At 41.0% G+C, this 16,603-nt stretch overlaps 1 protein-coding gene across 2 annotated transcripts in view; it reads right to left on the reverse strand.

Annotated features, from left to right (window-relative positions):
- Positions 1-7,550: 7,550 nt before the first annotated feature.
- The window catches only part of LOC115142857 (vesicle-associated membrane protein-associated protein B/C-like), a 39,621-nt gene continuing 30,568 nt past the window's right edge, over positions 7,551-16,603 (reverse strand). For both annotated transcript variants that reach the window (XM_029682660.2, XM_065001665.1), the window contains exons 3-6: positions 13,340-13,443; positions 12,284-12,364; positions 11,261-11,443; positions 7,551-10,719 (exon numbers count right to left, since the gene is read on the reverse strand). In XM_029682660.2, the coding sequence (XP_029538520.1) occupies positions 10,564-10,719; positions 11,261-11,443; positions 12,284-12,364; positions 13,340-13,443 (524 nt within the window). In that variant the 3' untranslated portion in view covers positions 7,551-10,563. The remainder of the gene's footprint in view (positions 10,720-11,260; positions 11,444-12,283; positions 12,365-13,339; positions 13,444-16,603) is intronic.

Raw genomic sequence — 16,603 nt, forward strand, 5'->3', positions numbered from 1 at the left:
TTAGCTAGCTCAATCGCAGTCAACAGGTAATGTGAGGGCTGTTGGTAATGCTTGTCTATGAAAGAAAAGCCTTGTTCTCTGTGGGACCAAGTTTCCACTGTGAAGAGTCAAATTCACATGTTCAGATATAGGCTTGCGTTCATCGGGAGGGTCTGTTGAACAATCCCATGGGTGAATTTTGTTTCTAGCCTCAACCTTTCTGCAGTTGTCACTCAAAAGCACATAACAGGCTTCAAGTGAGGTCTACCTTTCAGCCATGTAGTTGGGGGAGGGGTACATTTATTAATTGTAATTGGACAAGGTTAGAGTTATGGCTAGGGTTGAGGCCCTAATCCTAGCTTCATGTCCATATTCCAGCTCAATACTAAACCTAGCCTTAACCCTAACCCTAGCTTCATATCAACTCCAAGCTCAATCCTAACTCTATCCATGACCCTAAACTTAACCTTCGCTTCATCTCCATATCTTGGTTCAACCCTTCTGCCGATGTCACTCAAAATAACATTAACTCTAGGTCAGGCTTCAAGTTAGGCCTACCTTTCTGCCATGTATTGGGGGGAGGGGTACATTAATTAATTATTAATTGGATTAAGGTTAGGGTTGAGGCTAGAGGTCGACCGATTAATCGGAATGGCCGATTTAATTAATGCTGATTTCAAGTTTTCATAACAATCGGAAATCTGTATTTTTGGGCGCCGATTTTGCAGATTTTTTTATTACCTTTATTTAATCTTTATTTAACTAGGCAAGTCAGTTAAGAACACATTCTTATTTTCAATGATGGCCTAGGAACAGAGGGTCAACTGCCTTGTTCAGGGGCAGAATGACAGATTTTCAGTTAACTAGTCCATCTCTCTAACCACCTGCCTCTCATTGCACTCCACGAGGAGCCTGCCTGTTACGCGAATGCAGTAGAAGACAAGGTAAGTTGCTAGCTAGCATTAAACTTATCTTATAAAAAACAATCAATCAATCATAATCACTAGTTATAACTACACATGGTTGATGATATTACTAGTTTATCTAGTGTGTCGCATATAATCGATGCAACGCTGGAGGATGATTTAACAAAAGCGCATTTGTGAAAGAAGCACAATCGTTGGACGACTGTACCTAACCATAAACACCAATGCCTTTCTTAAAATCAATACACAGAAGTATATATTTTTAAACCTGCATATTTAGCTAAAAGAAATCCAGGTTAGCAGGCAATATTAACCAGGTGAAATTCTGTCACTTCTCTTGCTTTCATTGCAAGCAGAGTCAGGGTATATGCAACAGTTTGTTAACAGCTATACTGTTACACTGGCAATACTATAGTGCCTATAAGAACATCCAATAGTCAAAGGTATATGAAATACAAATGGTATAGAGAGAAATAGTCCTATAAATACTATATTAACTACAACCTAAAACCTCTTACATTGGAATATTGAAGTCTCGTGTTAAAAGGAACCACCAACTTTCATATGTTCTCATGTTCTGAGCAAGGAACTCAAACGTTAGCTTTTTTTACATGGCATATATTGCACTTTTACTTATCCAACACTTTATTTTTGCATTATTTAAACCAAATTGAACATGTTTCATTATTTATTTGAGGCTAAATGGATTTTTATTGATGTATTATATTAAGTTTTAAAATAAGTGTTCATTCAGTATTGTTGTAATTGTCATTATTACAAATACATTTTAAAAAATTGTCCGATTAGTCGGTATCTGCTTTTTTTGGTCCCCCAAAAATCCGTATCGGAAGTTGAAAAATCATAATCAGTCGACCTCTAGTTGAGGCCCTAACCCTAACTTCATGTCCACTCCCAGCTCAACCCTAACCGTACCCTAACCTTAACTCTAGCTTCATGTCCACATCCCAGCACAACCCGAAACCTAGCCTCTAGCTTCATGTCCACTCCCAGCTCAACCCAAAACCTAGCCCCAACCCTAGTTTCATATCAACTCCTGGCTCAACCCTTACCCTCACTTCATCTCAACATCTTGGCTTAACCCTAACCATAACCCTAACCCTGTCTTTCTGTCTGAGTTCATATGTCTGTCTGTCGAGAGATAGGACAGAAGAGAGAGAGGGAGGGAGGGAGAATAGGGTGTCCTGTCTGTGATTCCTTTCTCTATTGGCTCCCGAGCGGCACAGCGGTCTAAGGCACTGCAACTCAGTGCTTGAGGAGTCACTACAGACTCCCTGGTTTGATTCCAAACTGTATCACACAGGCCGTGATTGGGAATGCCATAGGGCGCGGCACACAATTGGCCCAGCATTGTCTGGGTTTGGCTGATATAGATCGCCATTGTAAATAAGAATTTGTTCTTAACTGACTTGCCTACAGTAGTTAAAAAGGTTAAATATATCAAATAAACAATGCTTCCATATTGTGATGCTAATCTTCCCCCATTGAATGCAATGTATTCACTTAGGCATCAACCCTGTGACACTTAACATTTTCCCATTGACTGCAATGTATTGACATACGCGTCAACCCTGACATCTTTTCCTATTGACATAAGCAACAACACTGTGATCCTCATCTTCCACCCATTGAATGCAATGTACTCACTTAGGCATCAACCCTGTGACACTCATCTTTTCTGAAAATGAAAATTGACAGTCAGAGGCCGGGTGCTCTACAATCATCCTACTCCAACTATATTGACAGGGATAATGTGGCATTTATTATTTGTCAGTATGAATGAATGGATAACATTTGTGGGTCCTGCCTTGATGAATATATTAGCTATAGTCTTAAATTATTATTTGGAATAAACTGATAGTTAAAGCACTCATTGTCTGGGGATGACATGCTAGCTAGTATCTGCACCTGCTAGCTAGCAGCATATCTACCTGTTGTAACTAGTTAGCTATCTAGCTACATTACTAAGGTTTCTGTGTTCGAAATTAGGAGTAAATGTACAGCTTTCATTGATGGTATCATGTTTCTATAACTAGATAGATTACAACAACAAAACATCTTTACTTGACAGCAGTTTGTCGGACAGAGATCTCTCTCCAGCTGTCTACTAAGTTACCTTAGTTGCGGAGAACGTGATCAGCAGAGATGGATAGTACATAGGTTTTGATTGCTTCACAGCTTACTACTCTGCGATGTTTGCATTTCCAGCTAGCGAACATAAAAGTATGTTTATTATTTTTTACCTTTCAAGAATTGAAACAAACGGAAATGTGTTCAGAAGAAATACATATACATAATATGAAAAAAAGCTCCTCCCTTAACAGAGATCAATCATCTTGAAAACTAAAGCAGATAGCTTGCTACAGCCCACCGCCTATTAGACTGTCTGAATGAGAAAGACTAAGCACTATAGAGAATGCACTATGTTCCTATTAATTTAACTATGAACTCCAAATAATTGTTAGACGAACTCTAAATAATTGTTTGCAAAACGTTCCTCTCCCCGAATTTAATGACCTGACGTTGAAAGTCTTCAATTCTTCTCACTATTCGCCTCTTATCCATATAATTTATAGATACTGTGACGATTATCATTTTGGTTGGTAGTTGACCTGTCCATTTATATTATTGTTAAGTCAGCATTAGAGTAATAAAATAGGAAGATTGTAGCTGTTCTGTGAAAGAACGGACAAAAGATGATAGCTGGCTCCGCTGGTGCAGAAAAAGTCGAAGAGGAGAAAAGAGGCATATAAGATACTTCCAAAGGCAACATACTGTTCTGATTAACTCCCGTCAGAATAGTGATGGTGGCTGCTAGCCCCATGAGGTAATCTTTCGGGTTTGAGCAAGTGTACTCCAGTCTTGGATTGAGAATTTAACGAAAAACCGAGAGAGGGAGGGATAGAGAAAGGATGACTGATATTTATCAGAACACGAATGTGCAGGATCTGTCATTAAATGGACTCTAAAGGCTCCTAAATCCATGTTCCACCACTGGGCCAATAACAACAAATGGATCCACCCTGGCTGAGTGGAGGGTGGTGATGTTTGAGGAAGGGCAGGAGGGGGGGGGGACGCTTTTTCATCAATCTGTTTGCGGTTTCTGTTACACGTCATAAAAACGGAGCTGCGGGCAAGGGCAAATTACGGGCCAAACTGTTTGCAATCAAGGCAGTGGCTCGTTAAAGTCATAATTAAACAGAAATTATTTTTAAAAAACAACCATTTTTTAACAGATTCCCATTTGGTGAAACAGCGGCGCCCCGAATGCTTCCAGGTACATGTGTCGTGTCCAATGTTGGCTGCAGAGTTTGTTGAGAGGTTGATTTAGGATGAAAGCTTAGCAAAACCAGAACTCCATTGTGATGCCATTGTAACTGTCAAACTGATGCGCAATGCCATCTAAAAATGTGTTCAGACATTCAATTATCTGGAGAGGTTCACCAACTGTGGGAAAGTTTGGATTCTGAAGTGGGGTCTCAGATAAGTCTCATACTTTCTGCATTACTACAGGAAAAGAATGCTCCTTAAAATAAGTGGAAAAAAGACAAGCAAAACAATGCTGAGAAGGTTTTCTTTCAGCAAAACAGGGTTTCCAAACCTCAACCATTTCAGTGGGTTTGTCTTACTAATGCCCTCTAAGAGAATACTTCATCCTGTCTTTTGATTGTAGACTACTGAGAAAAATGTGCAACAAGGGCCAACATACTGAAATTGTTTTTGTAGCATCTGATTTCATATTCATTATGGTTGGCAGCCTTTAATCCTCTATATGCAGCAGAGGCCATACATTAACCCTTTACAACAAAGCCAAAGTAGTGAAAAGCTTTACGTCACTGTTTGCATCAATGACTTCCATAGGCTTCCTCTCTCACACTTTCAAGCTCAGTTAAAAAAGAAAATCCAATTGTTTTGTGCGTATATGAGCTACAGCTTCCCATAAAAATATGTATGTTAGCTTCTCTGGCTCAGTGAATGCATTGCTATTATAAAATGTAAACTCCTGGTTGAAACAAATGAAGAAAGTGCAGTGTTCGACCACAGAGCTGCTGCACTAGGCGTACTCTACTCGTCTCATTGGTTGCCAGGAGCAGGGTCTTGTATATCATGACCTAATGTTCATCTGGAAAAATGGAAGAGAAACCCTCAGTAAGTTACTCTCAACAAATCTATTAGGTCCCACTAGTCAACAGCCAGTACTGTTGTCTCTGATTGAGAAACAAGATCAACCTTTGTGGATTGAAGGACCCCCAAAATAGCAATCTATTGTGAGGGCTCTGTTACTGTTAATGTTACTGGAGAAAGCTTCAGCACAAAGAACTTAACATGGTCTTTACTTGACCATATTTACAGGATGAAATGGGTTGTATGTATGCAATCTGTTTCTTTGTCAAAATATTTCTGCCTTGAGGGCCATTCAAAATGTTCAGGGTTAAGCTTACAGGTCTGCAAGGAATAACAAATAAAAGCTGAACATATGCTAGTTTATTTGTTGCTCAAACTGTTGGAAGGAGGATTATTTTCCCCATGAATTTGAGCAAAAGTTAAACAATAGTCCGTTCTTTGCCAACACTAATTATGGTATACAGTTAACACCAATAAACTTACTTGATGGGGAATAAGTGTGCTTGATGCAGAGTTGAATGCAGTGTACTTGGACAGTAATGTTTTATATGTTTTCCAACTTAGAAACACAGCCATACATACATCCGTTCTATAGCACACACCTCAATGAGTACCAGATTAATTGAAACACAGTGGTGGGAGAGATAGTGAGTCAGTTTAAATGCACATTAATCATTCGATATTATACCGATTATGACAATAGTCCTGCAAACACTACTCTGATTTACTTAATCGGTGAGGTCAAAATCAAAGTAAGAATAACAGCTGGTTTTCTGAGCAATCTTTTGAATTATTAAGACATGTAAATGGCTTAATCGGAATTCCAGCGGTGCATTTGATCTGTGCATGTGCCAGCACCGGTAGTTGTAAGCCTTCTTATGTGCGAGCGAAGTGAGTTTTGAAACATTTTAAGTAAGCATCTTAGAAATAGTTTTCGCATACAACCTTTATATGTCCAAACTCAGAATCATATAGGCTTCGCCAAAAAAAGAAAACGTAAGTAGAATGTTTATTTTAATTGCCGATTTTCAGCTATTATTTCATCAGCCGGATTTCAGATGTATCCATATAAACAGGATTATTAGTGAATTGGTTGTTCTTGCAAAGCATGTAAACATTTTAAAGAAACTTATCATAAATCTGACTATCCATGTAATCTTACGCAGTGTTGTTGAAGTCACAACCCCCGAGGGGGAGGATAACCATTAAACTGGAGCACAAGTGGATACAGTCCTGATCTGCAACACACCTCATTGTCTCATCCTACAGAGGATACATTTTCTTGGAGGACAGTTAAATCTGTATAACCTTAATCTTTCTTGTTTGAATATAAATAAATATAAATTGCGTCAGCTAGCTACCTAGTTTTGCTTATGGGTTTCGACGTTAGCACAACCTATTTTAGGATTGAGATAATTCAGGCCTAAAGGGCAATTTAGCCATAGACGGGCACTTTCTGGGACCCACTCCATCCGTCTGCCAACATTCAAATAGCCATGCTGTACACTGCAACTTACCCAATCAAGGGCCAAAACTCTGAACATCTGTGGTCACGGTGGGTAAAAACCGTCTGTAGTGTTTCATCCACCAGACTAGCATAAGGTCAGTGTCTGTGAGGATAATTATTGGAAACCATCCATTTCCTCCTAAATCTCTATGACAAGTATTCTGGTGTAAATTCCTCCTTTAAGTGTATATAAACATTTCAATGGAAAATTGTCACATCAACCCCATGTCAATGCTAAGGGGTATTTCTGATTCCCGCTTTCAGGTACATCGCATGCGGTCGATTATCATTATCACAGTTGAGAACATTCCTTTGTGATTTTTCTTGGAAATTACACAATTCCCAAGCTGACTAGAAACACTTAAATTAATAAGGGGTAATTTCAACAACGGTGTCTCCATATGTACCTAAACCCCACCAACTTAAACTCCACAGTTGCTACAGACTCCAGGTGCACCTCAGAGGTCGCCCTGAGAGCACACTTCACTGAACTCATGCTTAACTACCGAAAGCTCAAGTGCTGACAGAAAGTTTGCAGGGTGTTAAAGATACAATATGAATAAAACAACTTCTTATTCAATACCACACTTTAAAGGCCAAGTGGTCATTAATTACCAGAAGGAAACCTTATTTTCAAAGTAAAAAATAAATGAACCGCAGCCAAATAAAGCAAAAATGAACAAGCTCACTAAAGTAGCCATAGATATCAGTGGTGATGTATTGGCTGCGAGGGGAATGCTAATTTCAGATGCTGACATTTGCCCCTCTCAAATATTTAAGAAATTATTTGACTGGGAAAGTGGTGTCTTCCAACTGTCCTCCTGACACAGTGATAAGCTTGACAACAAACACCAGAAACATTTGAACTGACTTGTGACAACCTAATGTGTTAGCTAGATGAAACCTGTCAACAGGGCTGTAATTGTACTCATCTTCCTCAGTCAGATGGAGTATGGGCCGGATGGCTCGTTGAACAAAGTGGAAATAACTTCACACAATTTGGTAGAGGGTTTATTCATTGAATTTATTAAGATGCTACATAGTCCAACAAGGTTGGTTTTTATACACCATAGACTACTTGACTAGGAATATGCATTTTTCTTAGATATTTATATACATACAAAACAGTTGCCTGACTGTTTACATCAATCACGGTGATGGTCAGATACTCCAGGACAGGTCAATTGTAGTGTTTCCACAACTCCTGGGATGGTAGCCTGGCTAACGCGTGACTCACGTGACTACACGGCGAGCTGTGACTCACGGTCAGGAAGACTTAGCTCAGGCCTGTTCTGCCCTCTCCCTAAGCAGCAAGTTATCCTTCACTCCGCTCACACGTAGATAGATACAGTAGGTTACACTCTCTCGCTTTCCTCAACTCCATACCTCCATCTGCAAGTTATCCATTCTTTAATCCATAATAGGCAACAGTGAGATGAAATAAATTGAGTGTATGACATGAATCCTGTTAAGGACAAAACGTTTAAATAGTAAAGAATGGTCCCTTCAGGATATAGCTTTTGTGTGCTTTCATTTTTTGTGTGAGTTAAATGCAGTGAGTTGGCTAACTAACAAAACAGTTACATTGATAGATACTGGGAAAAAGCATTCTTGAGAATAGTGCATTCAAATTAACATGACTTCAGTGCAGTGATGGGTATAACAGTTCAATGAGAAACAAATAAACAAGCATCAAAACCTATTGATGATGACTGTAGTGGGGCTGATGAAGACAATGACCATATAGTTGGAGAAGTGTTCTTTAAGAGTTAAGTGGACTGTCACAGCACGGTGAACAGACAGCATAAACCATTCAAATGATGACTCACATACATTTGCCTGACAAGATCAACAAATGTATGGGCTTGGAGAAGGAAAAATCCTGACAAAACAATAAAAACACACCAATATCCCTGACATACGACTCACAGGCCTAAATCTGACAGCAGTATTGCACATTACTTTTGGTTTAGACCTCACCAAAACTAATTCACTTCTACATGCACCTTTTCTCCCATTTCGTCACTTCCTTCCTGCCATAGAATAACTTACCAATAGTGGTCACAAGGCTAAAGGCTTACATCCAGTAACCCAGTCCCAACCGACCCGGAGTTCATTTAGCTGCATTATTTTTTAAATAATGCCTCAATCCCTACAAAAAACAACAACTTTCAAATCATAAAAACGCTACAAAAAAAACAACAATAATAATAATAATCTGAAGATTGAGTTGTGCAAACCTACAGCTGAAAAGAAACATCACAATGATAAAAGCAATTCAATTAAATAAAAAATGTCCCAAAAAAGTAATAATCTTTTATAGACGCATGCAATCAAGAATCTACTGCCAACTTGTGTATTTGCAATCAAAGGGGAGGGGTAATGTTCTCACTTGGACAAACATAAGGGGGAGGCGGGGGGTTGCTGTATCGATTAAGGGTATTCCACAATCGCTGGTCTATGCAAAGCCTGATTGGAGGAGTCAGTTTGGTTGACAATAGCCCTGTGCGTATTGGTTTACAAGGATCCCCATTAGCTTTTGCCAAAGCAGCAGCTATTCCTCTTTGCCAGAAGCCGAAGGCATACTCAGTGTAAAGAATCAATAGTAACCCTCTAGTAAAGTGATGCAAGGTGCGCAGCACTCTTTTTGGCTCACCTCCTGTAAAAAATGATTGACAGAGATGCTTCAGAAATAGGTGGGGTTACCTACTTTCTGAAGCACCTCTGTCAAACATTTTCTACAGGAGGTAAGCCAAAAAGAGTGCTGTGCACCTTGCATCACTTTACTAGAGGGTTACTATCGATTCTTTACACAGAGTATGCCTCTGGCCTCTGGAAAAATAAACAATATGTGAAAAGGACATACACACAACGCAAACTGACTCAACTGCACCCACCGGTGTTTAGAAAATCCTTTGCTTTGAATTACTATCAATAGCTAGGTTTCCATCCAATTGGCGACAGATAATCATGCGAATATTCTAAAATTTTCCCACCAGAGATGTTTCCATCAAATTGACAGATAAAAGGCTGTGCTGATGACATAGGGCACATAAAAATAACTTTTGCAGTTAAATTCCCCATGTACCGAATATACTGTACATATATATATTTTTTAATAGGTTTCCATCGCATTTTCAAATCTACTGATGGTTTTGTCACAAAAACTGTTGCGTTACATAGCCTAGCGAATGTGCCCACTCTGGTCTTGGCACGTGCAGTCTAGCCAAAATCTTGCAGATACAGTGTGGGTAAAGCTTACTACATGATGAGATTATTATGGACAAAAGAGCAAGATTATTTTTGTCATACGGCAGCCAAGCATCGATGATCATGTCACCAGAATAAGACCCCCTCTATTTATTGGAAAGGAGCATCAAGCTCATCACCGTGCACTTTCACCACCCTGTGAAGTTCATCATAATTTATTTAATCTGTAGCCTAATAAACTGAATGCTTTCCCGAGTCATAGTCAGAGAACCACATACTAGATCATCGAGTGACTCCATGTTTACTTCGAAATGATGGTTATTATATCAATATTTGTGCATAAAGGCATCTCCACCACCTTCTCACTGACACAAAAAGATCCCACCTTGTCTAGTGTATTTTGGTTTGTCGACATTTGGAAAGTTTACCGACAAATTTGCTGTTTCCATCCGGCTTGTCGTGACACTTATCCAACGTACTTTACTCGCATAAAAAAAGTTGGATGGAAACCTGGTTAATGATTTGCATTTTTCTTCCTCCTACTCGTCATCTTGTATCGGTGGTGCAAGTATTTGGGAGGAAGGCCAGAATGATTATGCTTTTTTAACTCTCTCGTTGGTTTGTTCATAACATGATGGAATTTTTTTTTGTATCTCCTTTTTTTATTAGTACATAAATGAACGATTTCAAAACTTCCCCATTGATATGGCATTTCTGAATACCAAAAATCCCAAATCCGTCGTTTGTTTCAATCCCCTGAAAGCATGCGGTTGGCCGTCTCTCGCTTGCCACTCGCTCTTACAAGACCAACTTGCCGATGATGACTCCGACCACGAAGAAGAGCACGATGAGGGCCACCGTGCGCAGGCTCAGCCCCTCCTCTTTCACCGTGGAGTGGGAGGAGTGCTGGGAGGACATCATGCTGCTCTTCCTCATCCGCAGGCCATCGTCTTCCTGGAAAGGTGGGGGCAGAGAGAGAGGAAAAGAGCGAGAGGGATAGAGGGGGAGAGGGGGACAGATATGGGGAGGTGGGGGTAGAGGTAGATATGGAGAAAGATAAAAAAAAATATAGAAAGAGAGAAAGAGGGGGGGAATGACCATCAGTATTATCCTCATCCTAAATCGCCACCAAGCGCCAGCTTTTAACACACTTCATTTCCCAACAGCGGGTGGGGGTCTCTGTTAGTTTAATCTGGGCCCTGGGACGGGAGCTGCCAAGAGCCATTCCGCCTCTGGCACTACTTAAAAGGGGAGGTGGCGGGCGCCGGGAAGTGGGCTGCTTCTGAGTCAGACTCGTCGCCTTTCCTCTTTAAAGAGGCAATCTGGGATTGATTCATACATTTTTTACTCTTAAATTATTGATACATAGCCATTGATTGAGTCATTGCATCCATATCCCGGTCAGTGAATTTGATAGGGGTTACTTATCCAGCCACATCCCAAATGGCAACCTTTTCCCTACAAAGGGGGGCATTTGGGACACAGAATAACTTACCCTGATCTGTTTATTCTCTTCCCGTAGCCGCTGTGCCTCCATCTGCAACCTCTTACACTCCTCCATGATCTTCTTCACCTCGCCATCGTCCAGGGTGGAGCTCATGGACTTCATGGACAGTGTGGATGACTCCGACTTGAGCAGGTTGGACGACATCATCTTGTTGGCGTCCAAGTCATGATGCTGTGGGTGGAGTGGTAGGAGGGTTTAGGTTTATTTGAACATCTCGGTACATATGCAGAAACATACTTAAAATGTGATGTCATACAATTGGGAAACTGCATTTGGTAACTTCTTCAGCTGCAGGCGCGGCTGGTAGTGATTGCAGTCATGACGTACACACACACGCGCACATAGAGGGAGCACCCACACCCACAATCCCCAAATCCACCCGGGGAGCTTCCAAAAAGAGATGCATGGCTGGGAGCAGCAACGTTGTGCCACATAGTTTGGAGAGAAAATGGTAACCAGCTTTTGTATCTCGCTGTTCATAATTCACAAAAAACAACAACAGCCCAAGCACATTTTCCCCTTCATTTTGTTTACGGGGATTATATTTTCTGCTCATCCTGGGAGGAAATGATCTCCTAAGAGCCGAGTGTGGTTTGCAGAGTAATCAGAACAATAATAAACTGTGTGTGACAAGTGAGTGGCCCAGGGAACTATGGCTATGGCTGGGGCTTGGCAAGGGGAGCTCTGCCTCTTCTCCACGGCACATTGTCCCGATGACAGGCCGACAGGGATTTTCTCCACTCGACCTAATCACCAGTTGTACAGGCGTGTAATGGCTGAGATGGAGAGAAAAATAAGTGTGTGTGAGAGGCGGAAGAGGAAAGAGAGGATGACAGAAGGAGATGAGAACAGAGAGGAGCACTGAAAGAGGGAAGGAGAAAAGAGGGCAAAGCAATAAAGAGAAAGACAGAGGGAGGGAGATCGGAAGACAAAGAGAGACAAGTACATATAGAAACACTGCAAGAGAGAAGAAGACGGAGAGGGAGAGGTGAGAGAGGCTATGGGACCCACCGTTTTCTCGTTCTCCGCTGGAAGCTCAAAGACACACCTCAGCTTGGAGTCCATCAGCTCATCTGGCTTTGCCTCCTTCCACTGCAGACAGACATGGTGAAGAGAGACAGAGAGAAAATGGGGGTTAGAGTAGGGAGAGGTACAGCTGGGCCTGAGGTAGTGCCTGAAAAAGCATCTCCCCGTCTGCACCAACTGCCATATCCACAGGCCACAAAGAAGAGAAACATGGAGGGAGAGAGAGACCACAGCCAAGACTTGTCAGCAATGGCAAGGGAAACCACACTGGACAGTGGTTTACCGGCAGTGAGATTTGTTTCCCATTGTCCTCCTCCACTTGTGTGAAGTGTTTATCTAACCTTTCTGTTCTGTCACAATCAAGAGGGCTTGACAAAAGCGTCGGCTTGATTTCAGGCTCGGCGGTGTCTAGTTTCTCACCATTCCTGTGTGTGTTTCTTAATCGCAATATGAAACCAAATTCTCAAGAGTCCTGTCACTGCAGAGAAAGCCCACAAGAGATTGATTAGGCCTACTACTGCATGCAAACAAGACTGAAAGACAGACAGATATTGTGTGAGAGAGAACAAGACCACACACAAAGCAGTGACAGTGGATATTGCATGCACTGTTTGTATGGTTTGTTGCTAGGTCTGGCCAAATGAAACTAGTTCAGACAGGACAAATCGTTCGGTAAGGGAGAGGAATGGTAAAAAAAAAAAAATCTCACTTAAAAGGAATGTTTCCAGGCTGTGGGCCTAGGGTCACTGATCCGCTATCAATTCTTTGTCCTTATCTTCCTCAGGGCGTGACCTTAGAACCCAGATATCAGCCTAGGCCCTATGGGATGTGTGTGTGTGTGTGTGTGTGTGTCAGGTATGCACAATATATCAGTCATATTGGTAGAAAATGATCAGGTATGGATGATATATCAGCCATAAGAGCATATGTGGTCAGGTAAATATCTGTTATTATTATCAGCCCAGATTTTCATATTAGTGCATCTCTTCTCTAATATGTGTGTGTGTGCGTGTGTGAGGACGGGTGATGGGACACACTCACCACTCCCTCCATGTCCGTCATTTCGGGGGGAGCCAACATGGACTGCACCATGAACTTGTGTTTGCTTTTCTCGTTGGGATCGTAGTCGAAAGGCTGCAGCATCACTGGAATACAGGGCACAGCAGAAAGAAACAAATACATTAACACAATTGTGTTCATTAGGTACCAAATGGAAGAAAACAGACAAAAAGGGAGGGACTGCCTGGACCTATCCATTAAACACATATTTTGTGTAGAATTTTAAAACTTTTTCCTATGGTGTGCCCTAATGAACACAACCTTCTGTAGGTCTATGAGAATTCGGGCAACAGAACGCCACTTTATTAGGATATTGAATTTGTAATGCACAAATTGAATTCATAAATGTTGCATTCAGTTTTAAAATTCAATTTAATATTTAAATTCCGAATTTATATATTCAGTTTCAATATTCTATTGTCTGTGTATCAAGTTTACAAACAATCATTTTAAAACACTGACAGTCGGTGCCAATTTTTTTTCTTATTTCTAATACAGCAAATTGGATGACTATCATTCATATTCAATCCACCCAGCTCAATGTAACGTCGATAGGTTACATGATACTTGACTCTAATTTGCCCTATACACATCATTAGGTTGCTACAATCTAGCCTACAAATGAAAGTTCATAACAAACAGCTCGAGAGCCAAAAATTGGAGTAATCTAGGTGACAATGACACATTCAATACCGCCTTGCACACTATTGCCTGCATCTAGCTGATCTGGGGTGTAATCATTAGTCCAAACAGTTGCAAAAACTAAAACAAGTTTTTATTTAATTTTTTAAAGTTTCTATTCAACAAATTCAGATAGGTTCCTCACCGTTTGCTTACATTGACGAAGCGTTTTGCAACAGAATCGGGGGAATGAATACACTCGCACACAGTTCACTTTCATAAGAGCCACAATACAACAGCATCATCACTTTTGCTCATTGTTTAATTCCTTCCCGCATCTACACGATCTCCTCCTCTCACTTTTTCCCTTCACTTGTGGACTTCAGTGCATGACACAACAGCTGTCTGTGACCAGGAACAAAAACCTCTCCAAGCCAAACTTTCATTCCATAACTGCTACACAGCCTACATTATTTTGACCAGGGATTTTTGTTCCGTTACACTGTTCCGACCAGCAAAATAAAGTTCTGAACCGGTTTGAAACCCCCAAAAATAACGATTTATATCGTTCCTTTGCGTTCCTTTTTAAAACTCTTAAATATACCGTATATATTTTTAATTTAGCTCGACATTAAATTACTTAGCAGCTTGCTAAGGAGCAGACAAGCTTTTAACATACAGTGGGGCAAAAAAAAGATTTAGTCAGCCACCAATTGTTCTCCCACTTAAAAAGATGAGGCCTGTAATTTTCATCATAGGTACACTTCAACTATGACAGACAAAATGAGAGAGAAACAAATACAGAAAATCACATTTTTGGATTTTTAATGAATTTATTTACAAATGATGGTGGAAAATAAGTATTTGGTCAATAACAACAGTTTCTCAATACTTTGTTATATACCATTTGTTGGCAATGACAGAGGTCAAACGTTTTCTGTAAGTCTTCACAAGGTTTTCACACACTGTTGCTGGTATTTTGGCCCATTCCTCCATGCAGATCTCCTCTAGAGCAGTGATGTTTTGGGGCTGTTGCTGGGCAACACGGACTTTCAACTCCCTCCAAAGATTTTCTATGGGGTTGAGATCTGGAGACTGGCTAGGCAACTCCAGGACCTTGAAATGCTTCTTACGAAGCCAACTCCTTCGTTGCCCGGGCGGTGTGTTTGGGATCATTGTCATGCTGAAAGACCCAGCCACGTTTCATCTTCAATGCCCTTGCTGATGGAAGGAGGTTTTCACTCAAAATCTCATGATACATGGCCCCATTCATTCTTTCCTTTACACGGATCAGTTGTCCGTGTAATCGATACATGGTCCCTTTGCAGAACAACAGCCCCAAAGCATGATGTTTCCACCCCATGCTTCACAGTAGATATGGTGTTATTTGGATGCAACTCAGCCTTCTTTGTCCTCCAAACACGACGAGTTGAGTTTTTACCAAAAAGTTATATTTTGGTTTCATCTGACCATATGACATTCACCCAATCTTCTTCTGGATCATCCAAATGCTCTCTAGCAAACTTCAGATGGGCCTGGACATGTACTGGCTTAAGCAGGGGGACACGTCTGGCACTGCAGGATTTGAGTCCCTGGCGGCGTAGTGTGTTACTGATGGTAGGCTTTGTTACTTTGGTCCCAGCTCTCTGCAGGTCATTCACTAGGTCCCCCCGTGTGGTTCTGGGATTTTTGCTCACCGTTCTTGTGATCATTTTGACCCTGCGGGGTGAGATCTTGCGTGGGGCCCCAGATCGAGGGAGATTATCAGTGGTCTTGTATGTCTTCCATTTCCTAATAATTGCTCCCACAGTTGATTTCTTCAAACCAAGCTGCTTACCTATTGCAGATTCAGTCTTCCCAGCCTGGTGCAGGTCTACAATTTTGTTTCTGGTGTCCTTTGACAGCTCTTTGGTCTTGGCCATAGTGGAGTTTGGAGTGTGACTGTTTGAGGTTGTGGACAGGTGTCCTTTATACTGATAACAAGTTCAAACAGGTGCTATTAATACAGGTAACGAGTGGAGGACAGAGGAGCCTCTTAAAGAAGAAGTTACAGGTCTGTGAGAGCCAGAAATCTTGCTTGTTTGTAGGTGATCAAATACTTATTTTCCACCATAATTTGCAAATAAATTCATTAAAAATCCTACAATTTGATTTTCTGGATTTAGTTGAAGTGTATCTATGATGAAAATTACAGGCCTCTCATCTTTTTAAGTGGGAGAACTTGCACAATTGGTGGCTGACTAACTACTTTTTTTTTACCCCACTGTACATTGGACAGACGAGTGTAGGGCGCGACTGAAATTTTGGGGCAAGAGCGAGAGAGGGTGGAGGAGGACACTTGGCTTGAAGTGCAGGGGATGTTGTTATGACAGCATCATCTGAATTAGGCCCACATAATTATACCTACAGAGGAGCGGAATGCGTTTCTGAGTGACAGAGGGCCTTTGCATAGGCACTTTGTTGCATTTTCTTGTGGGACTGGAAAAAACAGTTGAAATAAATAAATAATAATGGTTCTGAATCTGTTCCTTGAAAATGTTTGTTATCTTCCGTTTTTTGGGTTCTGTTCCCTGAACCAGTTCCAACCCCTGGTTGTCACCATATTAACATTATAGTCAACAAACT

This window comes from Oncorhynchus nerka, linkage group LG15 (assembly GCF_034236695.1).
Source record: "Oncorhynchus nerka isolate Pitt River linkage group LG15, Oner_Uvic_2.0, whole genome shotgun sequence".
In the NCBI taxonomy this organism is placed as follows: Eukaryota; Metazoa; Chordata; class Actinopteri; order Salmoniformes; family Salmonidae; genus Oncorhynchus; species Oncorhynchus nerka.